Source organism: Mobula hypostoma, chromosome 8 (genome assembly GCF_963921235.1).
Source record: "Mobula hypostoma chromosome 8, sMobHyp1.1, whole genome shotgun sequence".
NCBI lineage: Eukaryota > Metazoa > Chordata > Chondrichthyes > Myliobatiformes > Myliobatidae > Mobula > Mobula hypostoma.
The window spans coordinates 139,120,798-139,141,450 of NC_086104.1; the positions used below are offsets into that span (position 1 = coordinate 139,120,798).

A 20,653-nucleotide genomic window follows, 5' to 3' on the forward strand; every position below is an offset into this window, starting at 1 on the left:
CTGCGGATGGCTCTCCTCTTCCTCTCTCCCTCGATGCCCAAAATGCTGAAGGCTCTAACTAAAGAATGGGCTACGAATCCCCTACAACCAGCCTCTACTGGGAGACACCTCGCTCTCCATCCAGCCTGCTGACAGTTGCTGACCAGTCCTGCGTACTTGGAGAGCTTCCTTTCAAAGGCCTCCTCCAAGCTATCTTCCCATGGGACTGTCGGCTCCAGCAGCACCACTTGCTTAGTAGACTCAGACACTAGGACAATGTCTGGTCGCAGGGTGGTGGCTGCGATATGGTTGGGGAACTTCAGCTGCCCTTTGAGGTCCACCAACAGCTGCCAGTCCCTTGCAGAGGTCAGAATGCCTGCAGATGTTCTTTTGGCAGGTATTGGCTGCTCCCCAGCTCTGACAAAGGCAATGGTCCGCTTGGCGGGTCGGGACCGCTTCGCCCACTCAAATCCTGCGCTGACGGCTTCAGCGATGGTCTTCAGGACCTGATCATGCCTCCACCTGTACCGCCCCTCACCAAGTGCCCTTGCACAGCCGCTGAGGATGTGCTCCAGGGTTCCTCGCTTGGAGCACAGTGGGCACGCAGATGACTCTGCCTTGCCCCATGTGTGCAGGTTTGATGGGCTTGGAAGCACATCATACACTGCCTGGATGAGAAATTGGATGCGGTGTGGTTCGGCTTTCCAAAAATCAGCCCAGGTCACTTTCCTCTCAACATCATTCTCCCATCTTGTCCAAGCTCCCTGTTGTAAGTGTATTATCTAAGTACATCTATGTCACAATAATGTACCCTGAGATTCACTTTCTTGCAGGCATTTACAGTAGGATAAGAAATACAATAGAATCGATGAAGAACTGCACACACAGGCCGTGCACATAAAACAAATACGTAAAAGAAGACATATTGTGCAAGCTCAGAAAGAACAAAAAGTAAATAAATAAGTGATAAACAAACAGACAGATAGATAATAAGTAAATAACGCAGAGAACATAAGTTGTACAGTCCTTGAAAATGAGTTGCTAGGTTGTGTTCAGTCATGAGTTCAGCAATGAGGTGAGTTATCCATGCTGGGACATAGAACAGTCCATCACAGGAACAGACCCTGTGCTGAATTCATGAAACATTGAGCTGAGCAAATCCCTTCGGCCTGCACAATGTCCAATTCACTCCATTGCTTTCTCATTCTCCTCCTACGTCTTATTAATCTAAGAATCCTTTAAACATCTTCATTGTATTTGCTTCCATTGTCTCCCCTAGAGTGCATCCCAGACACCCTCCACTTACTATCCGCAGATGCCATCCCACCTGCTTTTTCTATTATCGTTGCAGAATGGAATCTAGTCAAGGGGTTGGGGAATTTACCTTGCTTTCCATAAGTTGATGCCCAGTACTGTTGCTGATGAAGCGCTGACTTGGTTTAACGTACCTCACTTGGAGAATTAAAGGTCTCTTCCACTTCTGGCTCTGGACTGTCCCACGAAGTGTTCACCACACCACAAGTCTTCAGTGGCAGCACGAGCTCCTCATATCTATAGAGCACGTGTTCATTGCTGACCGATTCCTTTAGAGGTTCTATTAGATACCGTTGGCCATCGGTGCGGATATAACCACTACAGAAAGAAAGACCGAAAGAGAATGTTGGACTTTCTAGCTGTGGTCAGAACCTTAAGCAAACAAGGAAGCCCAAGCCAAAAGCAGCAATATCATTGCAAATTGTCCTGTTTTTTTTTTCAGGTTCGAGTTAAATCAGGGATGTTGGAATTTGCTGGGGCAGTGCTGCTCGAAGGGCTGAAAGACCCTACTCCTCGCTAAACCACTAAATAAACAATAAATAAAATAGGCCAAAGTCAGCATGGTTTCCATCTTCCCTTACAATCTATCCGACCTCTTTGAGGAAATTACAGATGGCATAGACAAAGGAGAATCAGTGGATGTTGTTTACTTGGATTTTCTGAAGGACTTTGACAAGGAGCTGCACATGACGTTGCTTAGCAAGCCAACTGCTCATAGTATTACAGGAAAGACGCTAGCATGAATAGAAGATTGGCTGACTGGCAAGAGGCAAAGAGTGGGATAAAGGGGCTGCCAGTTACTAGTGGCATTCCGCAGGGGACAGTGTTGATACTGTTCCTTTTCATCTTACACGTCACTGACTTGGAATTGATGGCTTCGTGTCCAAGTTTGTGGACAATATGAAGATAGGTTGAGGAAGCAGAGAGGCTCTAGAAGGACTTAGACAGATTAGGAGAATGGGCAAAGAAGTGGCAGATGGAATATATAGTGTAAGGAAGTATATGGTCATGCACTTTGGTAGAAGGAATAAAGGTGTAGACTTCAATATTCAAAAATCAGAGGTGCAATGGGACTTGGAAGTTCTTGCACAGGATTGCCTGAAGGCTAAGTTTCAGGTCGAGTCAGTGGTAAAGAAGGCAAATGCAATGCTAGCATTAATTTCGAGAGGACTAGAATAAGAGAGCAAGAATGTAAGCAGTCAGCAGTCCTGACGAAGGGTTCCGGCCCGAAACGTCGACTCATCGTTTCCACAGATGCTGCCCGACCTGCTGAGTTCCTCCAGCGTGTCGTGAGTGTTGCTTTGACCCCACCATCTGCAGAGTATTTTGTGCTTGTGAGCAAGAATGTAATGTCTTTATAAGGCATTGGTCAGACTGCACTTGGAGTACTGTGAGTAGCTTTGGGCCCCTTATCTAAGACAAGATGTACTGGCATTGGAAAGGATCCAGAGGAGGTTCACGAGAACGACTGCAGGAATGAAAGGTTAATGCATGAAGAGCGTTTGATGGCTCTGGGCCTGTGCTCATGGGAGAGAAAAATGAGAGGGGATGTCACTGAAACCTATCCAATATTAAAAAGCCAAGCTAGAGAGAGGATGTTTTCTATAGTGGGAAGGAACTGCCTCAGAATAGAGGGACGCCCATTTAGAACAGAGATAAGGAGGAATTTCTTTAGCCAGAGGATGGAGAATCTGTGGAATTCATTGCCGTAGACAGCTGTGCACGTCAAGTCATTGGATATATTTGAGGCAGAGGTTGATAGGGTCTTGATTAGTTAAAGGAGAAGGTAGGAGAATGGGGTTGACAGGGATAATAAAGCAGCCATGATGGAATAGTGGTGCAGACTCAATGGGCCAAATAGACTAAAACTGCTCCTATGCTTTGTGGTCTTATCGTCTATTCAAACCAACAAATTAAGGACTCCTGCACAGGAACAGGCCATCTGATCCATCTAGTCCATGACAAACTGTTGTTCTGCCCAGTCCCATCAACCACGGTGCATTGCTTGTTAAAAGTTCGGGGCATAGACAGCAGATCGGCTGCCACGCATCAACAATCCTGTTCAATCCGAACCCCCAGTGCTGTCAGTATACCGTTAGCTTGTTCTCTTTGTAACTGGGTGGGTTTCCCCACATGTGCTCCAGCTTTCTTTCACATCCCAAAGGCGATCCCATAGAGTCAATGAATGGGTTGGTAGGTTAACTGGCTACTCTAGCACGCAGGAGAGTGATAGAATCTTTGAGGAATTAATGAGAACGTGAGGAGAATAAAAATGAAGGATGAGTGAGAATAGGAGGCTGGTGCTCAGCATGGCCTCAAAGGGCTGAAGGGCCTGCTTCCATGCCATTGTCTCTGTGACTATCTGAATGGCTTTGTCAGTACTGAAATGACCTGGGCAGAGGGACGTTACCTTACCTGAGTCCGTCACAAGTGCTGAAGCTGGCCGCGGAGTCGTTGTCCCCCTTTATGTAACCATGGTAATAGCAATGATCCTAAATGTGGCAGAGAAATGGGCATGGGATAGTTAGCAAATCATTTCACACAGTGGCATCCATTTCAAAAAGAGTTTGATGACAAGGAGCTTGACAGAACATGTGGTTTAACAGAGACATTGCGTTTTTTTTCTCTCAGTTGACCAGGCCTGAGCTAGATGAAGCTTGGATCTGTCTCCACTTCCCACATGTAGGTCAGGATAGAAGAGCAGGGAATTTCCTCTAGGGGTCTGCAAAATACTAATCCTTAACCCAACGATTAAGACAAGTGATCTTAAGCTGATTGTTGGAGCTTACAGTGCCCAAGCTCTCAGCTACATTGTCTCTTATTGTAGCAGTCTATATACAGTGTTGTGAATGTAATATTGGAGTAATCTTTTATATATATTGGTTAATTCAGCATTCTTGTTCATTTAAATAAATTATTACAGGTTATATGCATAAATACGTGAATTGCATACGTCATCATGTTATATGGCGTGCCTTGCTTGAAGTAAACTCAATGTGACATCAGAATCAGAATCAGGTTCAATATCACCAGCATGTGCCATGAAATTTGTTATCTTAGTTGCCGCAGTACAATGCAATACATGATAATATAGAAAGAAAACAAAAAATAAGTAAATCAATTACAGTAAGTACATAAAATGAAATGAAAATAAAATAAAAGGCATCCGTTAGTCTTGCGAGACCATAGATCTGCGCCTGGAAAGTCTTCAGTCTCCAGAGCGCAGGCCTGGGCAAGGTTGTATGGAAGACCAGCAGTTGCCCATGCTGCAAGTCTCCCCTCTCCACGACACCAATGTTGTCCAAGGGAAGGGCATTAGGACCCATACAGCTTGGCACCAGTGTCGTTGCAGAGCAACGTGTGATTAAGTGCCTTGCTCAAGGACACAACAGGCCCTGGCTGGGGCTTGAACTCACGACCTTCAGGTCACTAGTCCAATGCCTTAACCACTTGGCCACGTGCCCACACGATTAAGTACATACAAGTATATTAAATAGTTAAATTAAAAATAGTGCAAAACAGAAATAATATAGAAAAGTGAGTTAGTGTTCAGGTATTCAATGTCCATTTGGGAAATGGGTGGCCGAGGAGAAGTTACATTCACATTTGGGACTCCTGTGTCTTCCTTTGAATTAGATTAATGTTTTGAAGTTACAAAACTTAGAATGCAGCATTGATGTAGAGTGCATTAACTTTCTGGGAATGCTGATAATGTGACACACTACTGCCTCTCAGCTCCAGCAGCCTGACCTCCATGGTGTTTTAAGCACGAGGAGATCTGTGGATGCTGGAAATCCAAGCAACATATACAAAACGCTGGAGGAGCTCAGCAGGCCAGGCAGCGTCTATGGACGAGAGTGAATAGTCCTGACGTAGGGTCTCTGCCTGAAGTGTCGGCTGCTTACTCTTTTCCATAGACGCTGCCTGGCCTGCTGAGTTCCTCCAGCTCTTTCTGTGTGTTGCTCAATAGAGTGTGCACGCTCTCCCTCTGATCACATAGATCTCCTCTGATTCTCTAGTCCCCCCGCCACATCTCAAAAGACTTGCAAGTTGGTAGGTTACTTAGCCACTGGATGGTGGATGAGTGGGAGAGTCTGCGGGGAGAATCAATGTGGGGAGAATGAAATAGGCTAGCAAAGGGTTAGTGTAAAAATGAGTGGCTGATAGTCGGAATGGACTCAGGGACCTGTTTCCTGAGCTGCATCTGTGACTTCATGACAAGCTTGTAGTTAAGAATCGAAGTGAATGCACGGCACTGCTGAGAAACATTGCGTTGCTCTGAGAAAAGTAGCCTGAGATTGTCAGTGACCACTTAGAACGCAGCAGGTAGTGCTGCTGTCACACGGTGGGCCTGATCCTGCTGTCAAGTGATTTCAGACACTGACCACAGGAATGCCCACTGGCCAAGTGTTACACTTGCCTGAATCGCCAGAACATGAGCATTATCACCACTGTTTACTAAGGCACGGTTACAACGCACCCTTTCTTCTGAAGAATTTCCTTGGTGTCCAGATGCAGGAGCTGCACTTATATTTACGGAGGGTTAAACGAGCATGATTGGAATGACAGATACCGCCAGCACTTGGAACATTTTGTTTACAGGTGAGCTGTGATTGTCTCTGCTGGTGATGGTGCATTCCAAGACACGTTGCAACCTGCTGCAGAAACCTGCTTTAGAGTAGATAATTAACTCAGTAACTATTCTTGCCCTGGGCTAATCAGCACACACATTCTGTAGGCTCCCAAGGGTACCATCTAAATGGTTTGTAAACCAGATGGGAATGGGGACTCTAAAATCAACACAGCGCGGCCTGGGGCAAGGGGTGCCAGTCGCACACTTCTACCCTCCCACTGTCGACAAGAAGACACACACTCAGTATTGTAGGAACAGCTTCTTCCCCTCCGCCATCAGGTTTCTGAATGGTCTATGAACCCATGAACACTGCCTCACTGTTTCGCTCTTTTTGCACCATTTATTTATTTTTTAAACTATTAGTAATTTTTTTATGCACTGCACTGTATTGCTCCCACAAAACAACAAATTTCATGATGTTTGTCAGTGATAATAAACCTGATTCTGATTCTGAAGGAGGCTATTCAGCCCATCAACCCCCTGCTTGCTGCTGCGTAATACTCACAACACGCTGGAGAAACTCAGCAGGTCGGGCAGCCTCCGTGGAAACGATCAGTCCACATTTCGGGACGGAACCCTTCGTCAGGACTCATAATAATTGCATCAGTTCCAATCTTTCCCTTGTTTCTCTTTACCCCTGAAACTTATTTTCTCCTTCAACTTTTCTGCCACTCACTGACACACTGGGGACAAAATACAGTGCCCAATTCACTGCACGTCTTTGGGATGTGGGAAGAGGAATCCCGAGTGGAGGAAACGCACACATTCTCATAGAGGGATCAGAAGTGGAGGGAGTGAGCAAATTCAAGTTCCTGGGTGCTCTTATCTCTGTGGACCTAACCTAGGCACAACATATTGATGCAGCTACAAAAAGGCAAGACCGTGGCTGTATTCCATTAGGAGTTTGAGGAGATTTGGTTTGTCTCCTAAAACACAAAATTAAGATGTTTGCTGGCCTGGGCTAGCATCAGTGGCATCAGCAGTTGGTCTGCCACCTGCCCTCAGGGGAAGGAGAGATAAGGAACAATGGAGCAGCGTCTGGAGATGTGTAATGAAGGGACGTGGGAGAAAGAGAGCTGTCTGGAGCGGCTCCCCCTTTGAACCCTGAACTGTTTGAAGTGGTGGACAGGCGATGCCCCAGCAGGGGGATAAAAAGGGACAGGTTCGCTAAGACAGACACACACGCCACCCGAGGTAACGAGACCCTGGAAGCGGTGCGCCTCTCACGAGTGGGTGAGAAGTATCAGACAACGACCAGGGTGGAAAGGTACGATCAGCGGGAACCCGGTGTGTGTCCGCCCTTGCCTGGGTGCCGGGTTCACTGCAGAGGATCGACCACATCTGGAGGAGGGGTCACAGTCGGTGACCTCAGGTGACATCACAAAGGACCCGCCCAAAAGTTGCTTGTGAGCAATCTCGCCGGTCTGTGAGTGAAGCCGTTCTGAATGATCAGTTGTTCCTGTTCTATCTCTCTCTTCCCCCACGTTGTCCATCGCCATGGCAACGATTACTGCGAACTGAACTGGACTGAACTTTGAGTCATTTTGAAATTTGGTCATTTACCCCTAGACAACGATAGAGCTTGATTGATGCGGTTATCTTAATTCTGTGCACATGTGTGTTTATCATCGCTGAACTGTTGCATTTATTATCCTTTCGATTACTGTGTTGCTTGTTTCTTTAATAAAACTTTCTTAGTTTTAGTACTCCAGACTCCAACTGAGTGATCCATTTCTGCTGGTTTGGCAACCCAGTTACGGGGTACGTAACATAAGGTAGAGAGTATACTGACTGGCTGCTCACCGTCTGGTATAGAGGTGGAGGGTGGGTGAGGGGCAACTGTACGAGGTCGAAGTAAGTTGCAGAAAGTTGCAAAATTAGTCAGCTCCATCATAGGTACGAGCCTTTGTAGAATCCAAGTCATCTTTAAGGAGTGGTGCATCAAAAAGGCAGCATCAATCATTAAGGATCCCCCACCACCCAGGAGATGCCCTCTTAGGGTCATAAGACCATAAGACAAAGGAGCAGAATTAGGCCATCTGGCCCATTTAGTCTGCTCCGTCTTTCAATCATGGCTGATCCTCTTTTTCTACCTCCTCCTCAACCCCAGTTCCCGGCCTTCTCCCTGTAACCTCTGATACCATGTCCAATCAAGAACCTATCAATCTCTGCCTTAAATGTGCCCAACGACCTGGACTTCACAGCTGCATGTGGCAACAAATTCCACAAGTTCTCCACCCTTTGAGTAAAGAAATTTCTCTGCGTCTCTATTTTGAAAGGGTGCCCCTCTATCCTGAGGCTGTGCCTTTTTGTCCTGGACTCTCCCACCATGGGAAACATACTTTCCACATTTACTCTGTCTTCACCTTTCAATGTTCAAAAGGTTTCAATGAGATCCCTCCTCATCCTTCTGAATTCCAGCGAGTACAGACCCAGAGCAATCAAACGTTCCTCGTATGATAACCGTTTTGTTCCTGGAATCATCCTTGTGAACCTCCTCTGGACCCTCTCCAATGCCAGCACATTTTTTCTAAGATGAGGAGCCCAAAACTGTTCACAATACTCAAGGTGAGGCCTCACCAGCACCTTATAAAGCCTCAGCATCACATCCTTGCTCTTATATTCTAGACCTCGAAATGAATGCTAACATGGCATTTGCCTTCCTCACCACCGACTCAACCTGCAAGTTAACCTTCAGGTGTTCTGCACTCGGTCTCCCAAGTCCCTCTGCATCTCAGATTCCTGAATTTTCTCCCCGTTTAGAAAATAGTCCGCACATTTATTTCTACTATCAAAGTGCTTGACCGTGCATTTTCTCTTCTTTGGGATGTGAAAGGACAACTCTCTTCTCAATGTTCTTATCAGGAAGGAGGTACAGAAGCTCGAAGGCGCACACTCAACAATTCTGGAACAGTTTGTTCCTGTCTGCCATCGATTTCTAAATGAAGACTGATTCCACGAACACTTCCTCCCTACTATACTTACTGTAATTCAGTTTTTTTTCTATATTTATCCAGTATTGCATTACAATGCTGCTGCAAAGTTAATGGATTTCATGCTGTGCGCCGGTGGTATTAAACCTCATTCTGATTCTGATTCACAGAAAGAGCATGCAAACCCCACACAGACTGCACCCGAGGTCAGAATGGAACCCAAGCAGCTGGAACTGTGAAACAGCAGCTCTACTGAAGACCAAAACACACAGGAGCACAGAATGGCTCATCGAGTCTATTCCACCAACACACATCAAAGTTGCTGGTGAATGCAGCATCTCTAGGAAGAGGTGCAGTCGACGTTTCGGGCCGAGGCCCTTCGTCAGGACTAACTGAAGGAAGAGTGAGTAAGAGATTTGAAAGTGGGAGGGGGAGGGGGAGATCCGAAATGATAGGAGAAGACAGGAGGGGGAGGGATGGAGCCAAGAGCTGGACAGGTGATTGGCAAAAGGGATACGAGAGGATCATGGGACAGGAGGCCTAGGGAGAAGGAAAAGTGGGAGGAGGGGAAAACCCAGAGGATGGGCAAGTGGTATAGTCAGAGGGACAGAGGGAGAAAAAGGAGAGAGAGAGAGAAAGAATGTGTGATACCTCGTGTGTGAGTCTATTTCACCATTCGATTCATTATTCTTTCAACCCTATTCTCCAGCCTTCTCCATTATTCTTTCAAGCTCATTCTCCAAACTGCTTCCTAAACTGCTGTGCTCCCCTTGCCTGGCCAATAAGCATATTCAAGACTCAGCTTGCTTTTAGAATCAAAGATCACATGACCTGCCTAATGATCACGTCAGTCATTGAATGGTGATAAGCTCAAGCAGAGTGTGGTTTATATTTCAATCATCTCAAGTACTAAAGCCTTGTGAAAATAGAGAGTGGAGATTTAGTAACGGATTGTAAAACAGGCCAGTATTTCATGGGCTGGCAATAATTTTGACACTTCCTGAGCCTTCAAGAGGCATAACTGAAAGACAAGTCTGATTAATGGAAGGAATTAAACAAAATCATTCAGCAGAGACATTCTGTGCCCTGTAATGTGGTTATTTTTCCTTAGATATAGAGCAGTTTGTGCTATACTCACCAGATAGACCGGGGTGTCTTGCACTTCAGTCCCATTCTCCAATGTGTAGGTTTCTGAGTAGTTCTTGGCAAATAGACCCCTGTAAGGTGAAGAGATAGGAAATGGCGTCGTGGAATTTAGACATAAGAATCTGCTTTAATCTGCTTTGGTTAGCTATTAATATGACTGGTGGTAGCAGAAACTAATGCAATGCGCAGATCTGTCACCTTGACTGGGGACAGAAGTCACAATATGATTTGGCCGAACAGTATGGTTGTGTAGTGACCTCTCACCTAAGGATATAACCAGGCTGGTTGCTGGGTTCCAGCATGGGGCTTCAGGCAGGAGGGTGATTGTCTGCCTAGATATTCTTACATATTCGCCTAGGGTATTGAGCACCCTACCATCCCAGGTATTTGAAGGTTGGGTCCTGAGGTAATGGTGTAGTGATTGATGCAGAAGGAGGGAGGACAGTGATTTTGAAGTGACATGGACCAATTCTCCTCTGTCATCACTGGCTGTGGTCTTCACCTGATTTTATGTCCCTCATTCTGTTCTCTTCATTATGGGGTGACGGCCACTCAGCATTCACACAGCCAATGCCTCCAAATTACTTAGTGCAGGGTTTCAGAGTTGGGCATAAGGAGGATTACCAATGGTATAAAGACAAGTTCAAACATTGCATTGATTAGGATGAAGAGTAGGACCCTCATTGCCCTGTGTTTTCACACTGTGATCTGCACCCTTTCTCTGAAGTTCCCATCCCTTCATTCCAACCCCTTGGGAGCAGTGGATGTTGGTGCACTGCCTACAGCTATTCCTGATTTCTCTGGAATCTTTGGGGAATCCTGGTCAGAAACAAAGGGCAGACTATTCTGTGGCACGGCAGGTCCGGAGCAACCCAAACCTGGGGAGAAAAATAGGGAAAATCGCCAACCCCTCTGAAGGCTCTTATGTAACCGTCCTGGTATAATTCTTGGAATAAAGACACCTACTCATTCTTCTCGAGGTGTATGACAACCTCTTTGCCTTCCACAGGTACTCCATACTGAACAACGGATGGATAAAGACCCTGCAACAGAAAAGACCTCAATTGAAGCAAATTTTAAGAAAGATGAACTTAGAATTTGTTGTATATCTAAAGACCTAGTTGGCAACTCTGCTCCCACTCAGATCCGGATCACCAGCTTTCAGTTTTTCTGCCTGTTATCCTCTGGCTAAATTACTGACTAAAGCCAACACTGCATTGCTACGCCATTAGAAACCTCCATCACCATTACTCCTCTAGATTTCCCTCTCTCTGTCCATTCTGGAGTGCAGTACATTCAGACCTTGCTATTTACTGATTTGCTATTCCCAGGTCCATCAACTCACAAGTTAGTCCCAAGTCCAATGTGAATTATTTTCCAACAAATATATATCTATACAAACATTAAGGAATTATTCACTATCTCTGTAAAGAGTTTCCATAACTCTTGGGTCAAGTGGGTCTCCACTGTGTACTTTTCTGAGAGACAGATTTTTGTTTCCAAAGCTGCACTGTGTCTTTTCATAAAAAACCACTGCTTGCAAGTTTCAATCGAGGTAGATTGTTCGCTAATATCATTTGATTTTTAGGAATTTAGGAGTTTTAATGTGTTTATTAATGCATATTAATACTATTAGACTATTCCAGGATAAGTTCTTGATTATTTGGAGTCTGTACTGAGGACAAAGAAGAGTCTCACAGTAGTATCCACATTTTTTTTTATACCTTGGGAAGTCCATCCTCATATCTCCCTGATGAGCAACAAGGACTTTCAAGGTCTTGTTTCATTTGGAAACTTTATCTCTCTGTATGCCAATGTAACAGCAGGACCCGTGTTCCACACCACGAACCCTTTGACTGAAGTGCCCAGATGCTGAGGTGCTATTGCGAGCCTGACACTGGGCTTTGCACCATACAGTACCTCGCTCTCTCGTTTCTGCTTGACGTGGAGCCTGCACGGTTTCACCACCTGGTAATTCCGTATCCCGGGGAGCTTGGAGGTGGAGCTCACTGCAAGCAAACAAAACAGATCGGTCAGAACCAAAACGTCCGGTGGAAGGCAGTTCCCTTCTCCCTTCTGGGATAAGGTACGGGAGCTTGAAAGCCCAGACAACCAGACTCAAGAACAGCTTCTTCCCCACTGCTATAAGACCTTCCCATTCCTCTCCCAGTCGTGCTGCCGTATTTTCAAAACTTTAGTTCTTGTATTGTTGTCACTTTTGTATTTCTTTCAGCACAATATCAGTTTGTACCTCTTTAATTATAACCTTCTGTTGCACTTGTTTCTGCAGTGATTGTGTAATTAATTATTTCCATGTGTACTGTTTACTCTGTCAGTGTCATGGGAGGCAGGAATATCATTCTACCCCAGTGTGTATGTATATATATATATAATCTGAATCTGAATCTGAATTCAGACAAGGCTATGCGCTTAGCGCTCTGCTCTACTTGCTTTGCAAGTAATGTGAGGCTAAATACAGCTCCAATGCCAAATTCAAGTTTACTGAAGACACCACTGTTTTTGGCTGAGTCAGAGCTGGTGATGAATTGGCGTATAGGAGGGAGACTGAAACCCTGGCTGAATGGTGCCACAGCAACAACCTCTCACTCAATGTCAGCAAGACCAAACAGCAGATTATTGACTGCAGGAGAGGAAGGCAGGGATACAGGAACCAGTCCTCACCTGGGGATTGGAGGTGGACAGGGTCAGTAACTTTAAATTCCTTTGTGTTATTTCAGAGTAATGCACTATCAAAAACTCCAAAAGACTGGAAGCAGAGTAAATACTGAAAGGCTTTTATTAGCAGTAAAATGTGACCTCCAGCATGCTGAGTATCTGCCCCTGGACTGAGAGGAGGAGCAATGGCGCAATCACCTTTATTCAGGGGTCTGTGGGAGGAGCCAGAGGAGCAGTCAGCAGAGGGGCATGTCCAGACAGGTATCCCAGTTACAACATATCTATATAGTTTACCACAAGAGGATCTGCCCTGGGACTAGCATGTAAATGCCATTACAAAGAAGGCATGGCAGTGCCTCTATTTTCTTTGGCATGCCATCTAAAACTTTGATGAACTTCTATAGACACACAGTAAAGAGTATCATGATTCCTTGCGTCGTAAACTGGTGTGCAAACACCAGCACCCATGAATGGAAAAGCCAACAAAATTAGGGAATACAACTCAGTCCATTAGGAAGGAAAAACCCTGGCAACACACACAAAATGCTGGCAGAGCTCTGTGGGCCAAACAGTATCTCATAGATGCTGCCTGGCCTGCTGAGATCCTCCAGCATTTTGGGTACGTTGCTTGGAATTCCGGCATCTGCAGATTTTCTCTTGCTTGCGAGAGGAAAAGCCCTGTTACCATTGAGCACACCTACAAGGAACACTGCCACAAGAAAGCAGCATCCATCATCAAGGACCCCCACCATCCAGGTCATGCTCTCTTCTCACTCCTGCCGTCAGGAAGGAAGTACAGCAGCCTTTGGCCCCACACCACCAAGTTCAGGAATAGTTACTAACCTTCAACCACCATGCCCCTGAGCCATCGTGAATAATTTCACTCACGCCAACTATTCCACAACCTATGGACTCACTTTCAAGGACTCCTCATGTTCTCTATATATTATATATTACTTACTTATCAATACTATTTTGTTTCTTCCTTTTTGTCTTCTTATGTTCATTGGCTGCTTGTCTGTCTTTGTATGTGTAATGTTTTTCATTAATTCTATTGAATTTCTTTGTTCTACAGTGAGGGCCTGCAAGAAGCTAAATGGCAGGGTAGTATATGATGACATATATGTACTTTTATAATAAATTCACTTTGAACTTTGGATTTGAATTTGAATATCTGCAGTTCTGGACTAATCCGGTGAACTTGAATTCAATCCTCACTATGGCATCTAAGAAATTTATTGTAGAATAAAATCTAGTCCAAAATAAGTTCCTATAGCAGTATACAAAATTATGAGGGGTATAGTTAGGGTGAACACATACAGGCTTTTACTCCTGATGGTGGGTGAGACAAGATCTGGAGGTCATGGACACAGGGTGAAAAGTGAAACTATTAAGAGGAATCTGAGAGGGAACTTCTTTACCCAGAGGCAATGAGAGTGTGGAATGAAATGAGCTGCCAGTGGAAGTAGTAGGTATGGGTCATTTGTAACATTTAAGACCATAAGACATTGAAGTAGAATTAGGCTGTTCAAACCATAGATTCTGCTTTGCTATTCTATCATGGCTGATTTATTATTCCTCTCACCCCATTCTCCTGCCTTCTCTCCATTACCTTCGATGTCCTTACTAATTAAAAACCTATCAACCTCTGCTTTAAATGTACCCAATGATTTGCCCCTTCACCCAACAGCCATCTGTGGCAATGAATTCCAGATTCACCACCCTCTGGCTAAAGTAATTCCCCCTCATTACTGTTAAAAAGGAGAGTCCCTCTATTTTGACGATGTGCACTTTGGTCTTAAGCTCCCCCACTGTAGGAAATATCCTCTCCATATCCACTCTGTCTAGGTCTTTCAATATTCGGTAGGGTTCAATGAGATTCCACTTCAGTTCTAAACTCCAGTGAGTACAGGCCCAGAGCCATCAAATGCTCCTCATATGTTATTCCTTTCATTCCTCAATTCATTCCTATGAGCCTCCTCTGGACCATAAGACAAAGGAGCAGAAGTTGGCCATTTGGCCTATCGAGTCTGCTCCTCCATTTCATCGAGAGCTGATCCATTCTCCCATTTAGTTCCACTCCCCCGCCTTCTCATCATAACCTTTGATGCCCTGGCTACTCAGATACCTATCAATCTCTGCCTTAAATACACCCAATGACTTGGCCTCCACTGCTGCCCGTGGCAACAAATTCCATAGACTCACCACCCTTTGGCTAAAAAAATTTCTTTGCATCTCTGTTGTGAATGGGCGCCCTACAACCCTTAAGTCATGCCCTCTCGTACTAGACTCCCCCATCATGGGAAACAACTTTGCCACATCCACTCTGTCCATGCCTTTCAACATTCGAAAAGTTTCTATGAGGTCTCCCCTCATTCTTCTAAACTCCAAGGAATACAGTCCAAGAGCGGACAAACGTTCCTCATATGCTAACCCTCTCATTCCCGGAATCATTCTAGTGAATCTTCTCTGTACCCTCTCCAACATCAGCACATCCTTTCTTAAATAAGGAGACCAAAACTGCAATAAGGAGATCAAAATTGGACCCTCTCCAATGCCAGCATATCTTTTCTTAGATAAGCGGTCCAAAACTGCTTACGGTATGCCAAGTGTGGTCTGACCAATGCCTTATAAAGCTTTGGCATTACAGCCTCAGATTCACATTCTATTCCTCTCAAAGTCAATGCTAACATTGCATTTACCTTCCTTATCATTGACTCAACCTGCAAATTAACCTTTAGGGAATCCTACATAAGGATTTACAAGTCTTTTACACTTCTGATTTCTGAGTTTAGAAGATAGTATCCACTTGTAAATCTTCTACCAAAATGCATGACCATACACTTTCCTACATTATATTCCATCTGCCATTTCTTTGCCCATTCTCCTAATCTGTCTAAGTCCTTCTGCAGACTGCCTGCTTTCTCAAAGCTACCTGCCCCTCCAGCTGTCTTCATATCATCTGCAAACTTGGACACAAAGCCATCAATTCCATCAACCAAATCAATGACATACGACATGTTAAGAAGCAATCAAAACTTCGACCCCTGCGACACACCACCAGTCACTGGCAGCCAACCAGAAAGGGCATACTTTATTCCTACTCTTTACCTCCTGCCAGTCAGCCAATCTTCTATCCACACTGCTATCCTTCCTGTAATGCCATGGACTCTTATCTTGATTTGTAGCCTCATGTGTGGTGCTTGTCAAAGGCCTTGTGAATATCCATGTAAGCCACATCCACTGACTCTCCTTTGTCTCTCCTGCCTGTTACTTCCTCAAAGAATTTCAACAGATTTGTCAGGTAAGATTTCCCCTTAAGGAAACCATGCTGATTGGCCTATTTTATCATGAGCCTCCAAGCACCCTGAATAGTCATCCTTTATAAAGGACTCCGACATTTTCCCAACCACTGATTTCAGGTTAACCAGCCTAAAATTTCTTTTCTTTTCCCTCCCTCCCTTCTTGGAGAGTGGAGTGATATTTGCAATTTTCCAGTCCACTGGAACCATAGTGATCCTTGAAAGATCACTACAAATGCCTCCATAATCTCTTCAGCTACCTCCTTCTGAAACTTATGGTGTAGTCCATCTGGTCCAGGTGATTTATCAAACTTCAGACCTTTCATCTTACCTAGCACCTTCTCCTTAGTATTAGCAACTGCTCTTACTTCTCCCTTCTGACGCTCTTGAATTTCTGGCATACTACTGATGCAAAATTTTACTAAATTTATCCGCCATTACTACCGCTCGAGCAGCATTTTCTTGTATCTGCTCTCGCCTCTCTTTTATTCTTTGTATATCTGAAAAAAATTTTTGGTAAGCTCTTATATATTATTGGCTAATTTAAGAGAAGTCTAGATTGGTACATAGATGAGATGGGTGCTATGATCTGGGTGCAAGTAGATGGAATTAGGCAGTAAAGCAGGCTAACAGAGCCCAGATGGGCCAAAGGGCCTGTTTCTGTGCCATAATGCTCTATGACTCTATGAGGAAGGCTGCAGAAGGACTTAGACAGATTAGGAGAATAGGCAAAGAAGTGGCAGATGGAATAGTGTCAGGAATTGTATGGTCATGCACTGTGGTAGAAGAAATAAAAGCACAGATTATTTTCTAAATGGAGAGAAAATGCAAACATCTGAGATGCAAAGGGATTTAGGAGTCCTCCCTGAAGGTTAATTTGCAGGTTGAGTTGGTGGGGAGGAAGGCTAATGCAATGTTAGCATTTATTTCAAGAGTACTAGAATATAAAAGCAAGGATGTAATGTTGAGACTTTATGGGGCATTGGTAAGACCTCACTTGGAGTATTGTGAGTAGTTTTGGGCCTCTTGTCTAAGAAAGGATGTGCTGACATTGGAGAGAGTTCAGAGGAGGTTCATGAGAATGGTGCTATGAATGAAAAGATTACTATATGAGGACTGATTGATTTCTCTGGGCCTGTACTCACTGGAATTCAAAAGAATGACGGGGGAACTCATTGAAATCTATTGAATGTTGAAAGGGCTAGATACAGTGGATGTGGTGAAGTTGTTTCTTATAGTGGGGGAATCTAGGATTAGAGGGCACTGCTTCAGAATAGAAGGATGTCCATTCAGAACGGGGATGAGAAGGAATTTATTTTGCCAGAGAGTGGTGAATCTATGGAATTCATTGCCACAGGTGCCTGTGGAGGTCAAGTCATCAGCTATATTTAAGGAAGAGGTTGATAGATTCTTGATTAGTCAGGGCATGCATTGGTTAAGGGAAGAAGGCAGGAGATTGGGGCTGAGAGGGGAATGGATCAGTCGTGATGAAATGGCAGAGCAGACTTGATGGGCCAAATGGTCTAATTCTGCTCCAGCTACCTTATGGTCTTATGACTCTATATCCCCTGAAAAATATGTCAAGAAAGAAAAGAATCAGTGCTGGAGGAAGAATTCTTCCACCTAATCTATTCAGCGACAGGCATAGGAGAGAACTGGGGATGATAAAATCTGGAGTAATAAACAATCTGCTGGGAGATCTCAAGCTGTATCTGTGGGAGGAAAGGAATGGTTCTTGATGTCCTGATACAGGATTCTGACCTGGCACTTTGACAATTCCTTTTCCCTCACAAATGCCACTTGATCTGCTGAGTTCCTTCAGCTGAATGTTTGTAGCTTCAGGTACACAAATAGCTTGGTCCAAATCAGATTCACAAAGCTACAGCTTTAATTTTGAGGAAGTAATGGAGTTAATCCTCCAAGAGGACCACAGCCTTGTCGTAGGGTTTGGAGGCTTGTGTACCTCAGTGACCCAGAGAGCTATATTGGCTGGAGTCAGGTCTTTATGCTTTGGCTCTTGGTTGGGGTCACCCATGCCAAAAGGTCAAAGGGTAGAGGACAGACTAAGAGTGATCCGCCAGCCCTCTAGGTTCGGGGGTTCAGGTCAGGGCTAACAACCCTGACTGATAAATCAAAATTGTTACAGAGACAGCAATGAAGATTCCTTTTACATCTGAGTGTGATGGTATCTCTGAGCCTTCACTCAGGACTTCCATGATTGACATTAATGAAGAGAGCGAGGAAGCTACTGACACGATGAAGGAAGCCCTGAACACCGCCAGAGATGGAGGACCTTCGTTGCTGTCCTAAACGCCCCCAGTGTAGCAGGCATGGAGTTAATGGAAAAGTTGTTCAATGCAAGATGGTATAGAGCCAGATGGTGGAGGTTGGTTGTTTGAGCCTCTGCTCAAGCAAAAATTGAAAGTCACTCAGAAATGTAGCCTAACGAAAAATGTTACAAATACTTCAAATAATTCATTTAAATTTTGTCACAGTTTTTCTCCCCTCACACACTGCCTGACTTGCTGAGTATTTCCAACATATTCTGATTTGATTTCATGGATCCATACAACGGGGAGTCAGGCCATTCATCCTAGTTTGTCCATGCTTTCCAGTGGATTCCCATTTGAATGAATCCCATTTTCTAGCACTCAGCCCATCACCTTCAATGTCTAGATGAGTCAAGTAATGCCTAGGCGCTTAACTGATGTCAGTAACTTTTCCTCCACCATTCTCTCAGGCCGTGCATTCCAGGTACTCACCAATATCTGTGTGAAAAACGCCCCATCTGATCCTCTCTAGCTCTGAAGTTCTTACTTCTTATTCTAAATCCTCTAATTTTATCGATATTTGATATCAGGAGAAGGTTCTTGCAATCTACCCTATCAATTCCACTTTTATAAAATCTTAACCTCCTCCACACCATTAAAAACAAAATTTCAGACTCTGAAAGAGCCTTTCCTCTCTGGCATCCAGGACACTATATGAGTTCTCAGCTCACACAGAGACATTTGAAACATTCCAACTGACTCGAAGGGAATGGTAAACACAAGAGTTTCTGAAGGTGCTGGAAATTTTGAGCAACACACACAACACACAGTGCAGAGGCCAGTGGAACCAGAGTCTCACAGTTTGATGAACTGGGCAGGGCTGGCAACATCTAAAGAGTGGAATAAACAGTCAGCATTTTGGGCTGAGAGGGCTCTTGGCAAAAGTTGGCTTCATATCACACAAAAGTGGGCAAGGTGCAGAATAATAAACCTTGAGCAAAGTGCTGTGGTCTTCAGGAGACAATAACATGATCTCTTTACCCTGAGTCCACCCACAGATTGCCTTCCCTCCGTTCAATGTTTGTCCTGTGTTTGACAATGCAGGTTGGTGTGTTTAGCTGCGATGGAATTACAGTGGGCAGGCTGGGAGCCAGCTGCCATCCGCCCATCTTCAACCCCATGAGCTCTCAAGCTAAGACAGGGTGTACTCCATTTATCACCATAGAGAGATACAGCATTGCAACAGACCCTTCAGCCCACCGAGACTGTTCCAACCACTCACACATATCCTACATCCATGCGTATTTACACTAATCCCATCTGCCTGCGTTAGGTCCATCTCCTTTTTATGCATTTTCTATACAAGTGCCTGTCAAAACATATTTTGAATTTTGTAATTATATCTGTTTCCATTAGCTCCTCAGGCAGTTCATTCCAGATAATTGCCGATTTTAGTATCTATTCACCTTGTATTTTCACAAGTCTTTATAAGATCAGCTCTCACCTCCTACATTCCAGCTTACCTAATATCTCCTTATACCTCATTTCCAGGCAACATCCCAGCGAATCTCTTCGGCACTCTGTTGCCAACACATCCGTCCTGTTGCGTGTTGTTCAGAGCTGTGCAGAAGTGCAGTCTAGCAAAGTCTTTGTACAACTGCAAAATGTTGTCCCAACTCATACACAATGAATTATCCAATGAATGTAAGCATAGCAATTATCCATCACCAAGGACCCCTTCCATTTAGGCCAGGCATTCTTCTCACTGCTGCCATCGTGAAGGAGATACAGGAGCCTTTAAGTCCTATGCCACTAGGTTCAGGAACAGTTATTACCCGGCAAACATCAGACTCCTGAGCCAGCATGGATAACTGCGCTCAGTTTAACACTAAACTGATTTCACAACCTACGCAGTCACTTTCAAAGACTCTAAAACTCATGTCCTGAGTATTATTTATTTATTTATTATATTTTTACTTTTTCTCAATTCAAGCGGATAAAACCTGAGATAAGGGCATAGCCAAGCACACACATTTCTCAATTGCTAGGAACTTCCAGACTATTCTAGTGGTGTTTAGTATTGTGGCTTACTGAAGATTTACATAAATATTACTGTGTAGCCTGAGCTGCTTAACGCTATTGTGTCGTGGCTTTGGAATGATACCACCTGTAGATATTACTATTGGGATAATGTATACTCTGTTCATGTTCCATAGTTCTTCAGTTTCCTCTTTTAATTCAGCATATTTCTGGTGATTCACTTACTGATTTCTGAACATTGTGAGTGTTTGGAATGGCTATATCTATTAAGTAAGTTGTTCTTTCTTGTTTATCCTGTTATATTACATTCAGATGATTATTATGGATTGTCCTATCTGTTATACTGAATTGGTCGTAATA

General features: G+C 44.4%; 1 protein-coding gene across 1 annotated transcript in view; it reads right to left on the reverse strand.

The window, feature by feature from the left end:
* The window catches only part of LOC134351004 (zinc metalloproteinase-disintegrin-like crotastatin), a 98,057-nt gene that overhangs the window by 64,324 nt on the left and 13,080 nt on the right, over positions 1-20,653 (reverse strand). The window contains exons 2-6 of the mRNA XM_063056961.1: positions 11,926-12,014; positions 10,972-11,048; positions 9,998-10,076; positions 3,709-3,785; positions 1,428-1,611 (exon numbers count right to left, since the gene is read on the reverse strand). Coding sequence (XP_062913031.1) covers positions 1,428-1,611; positions 3,709-3,785; positions 9,998-10,076; positions 10,972-11,048; positions 11,926-12,014 — 506 coding nt within the window. The remainder of the gene's footprint in view (positions 1-1,427; positions 1,612-3,708; positions 3,786-9,997; positions 10,077-10,971; positions 11,049-11,925; positions 12,015-20,653) is intronic.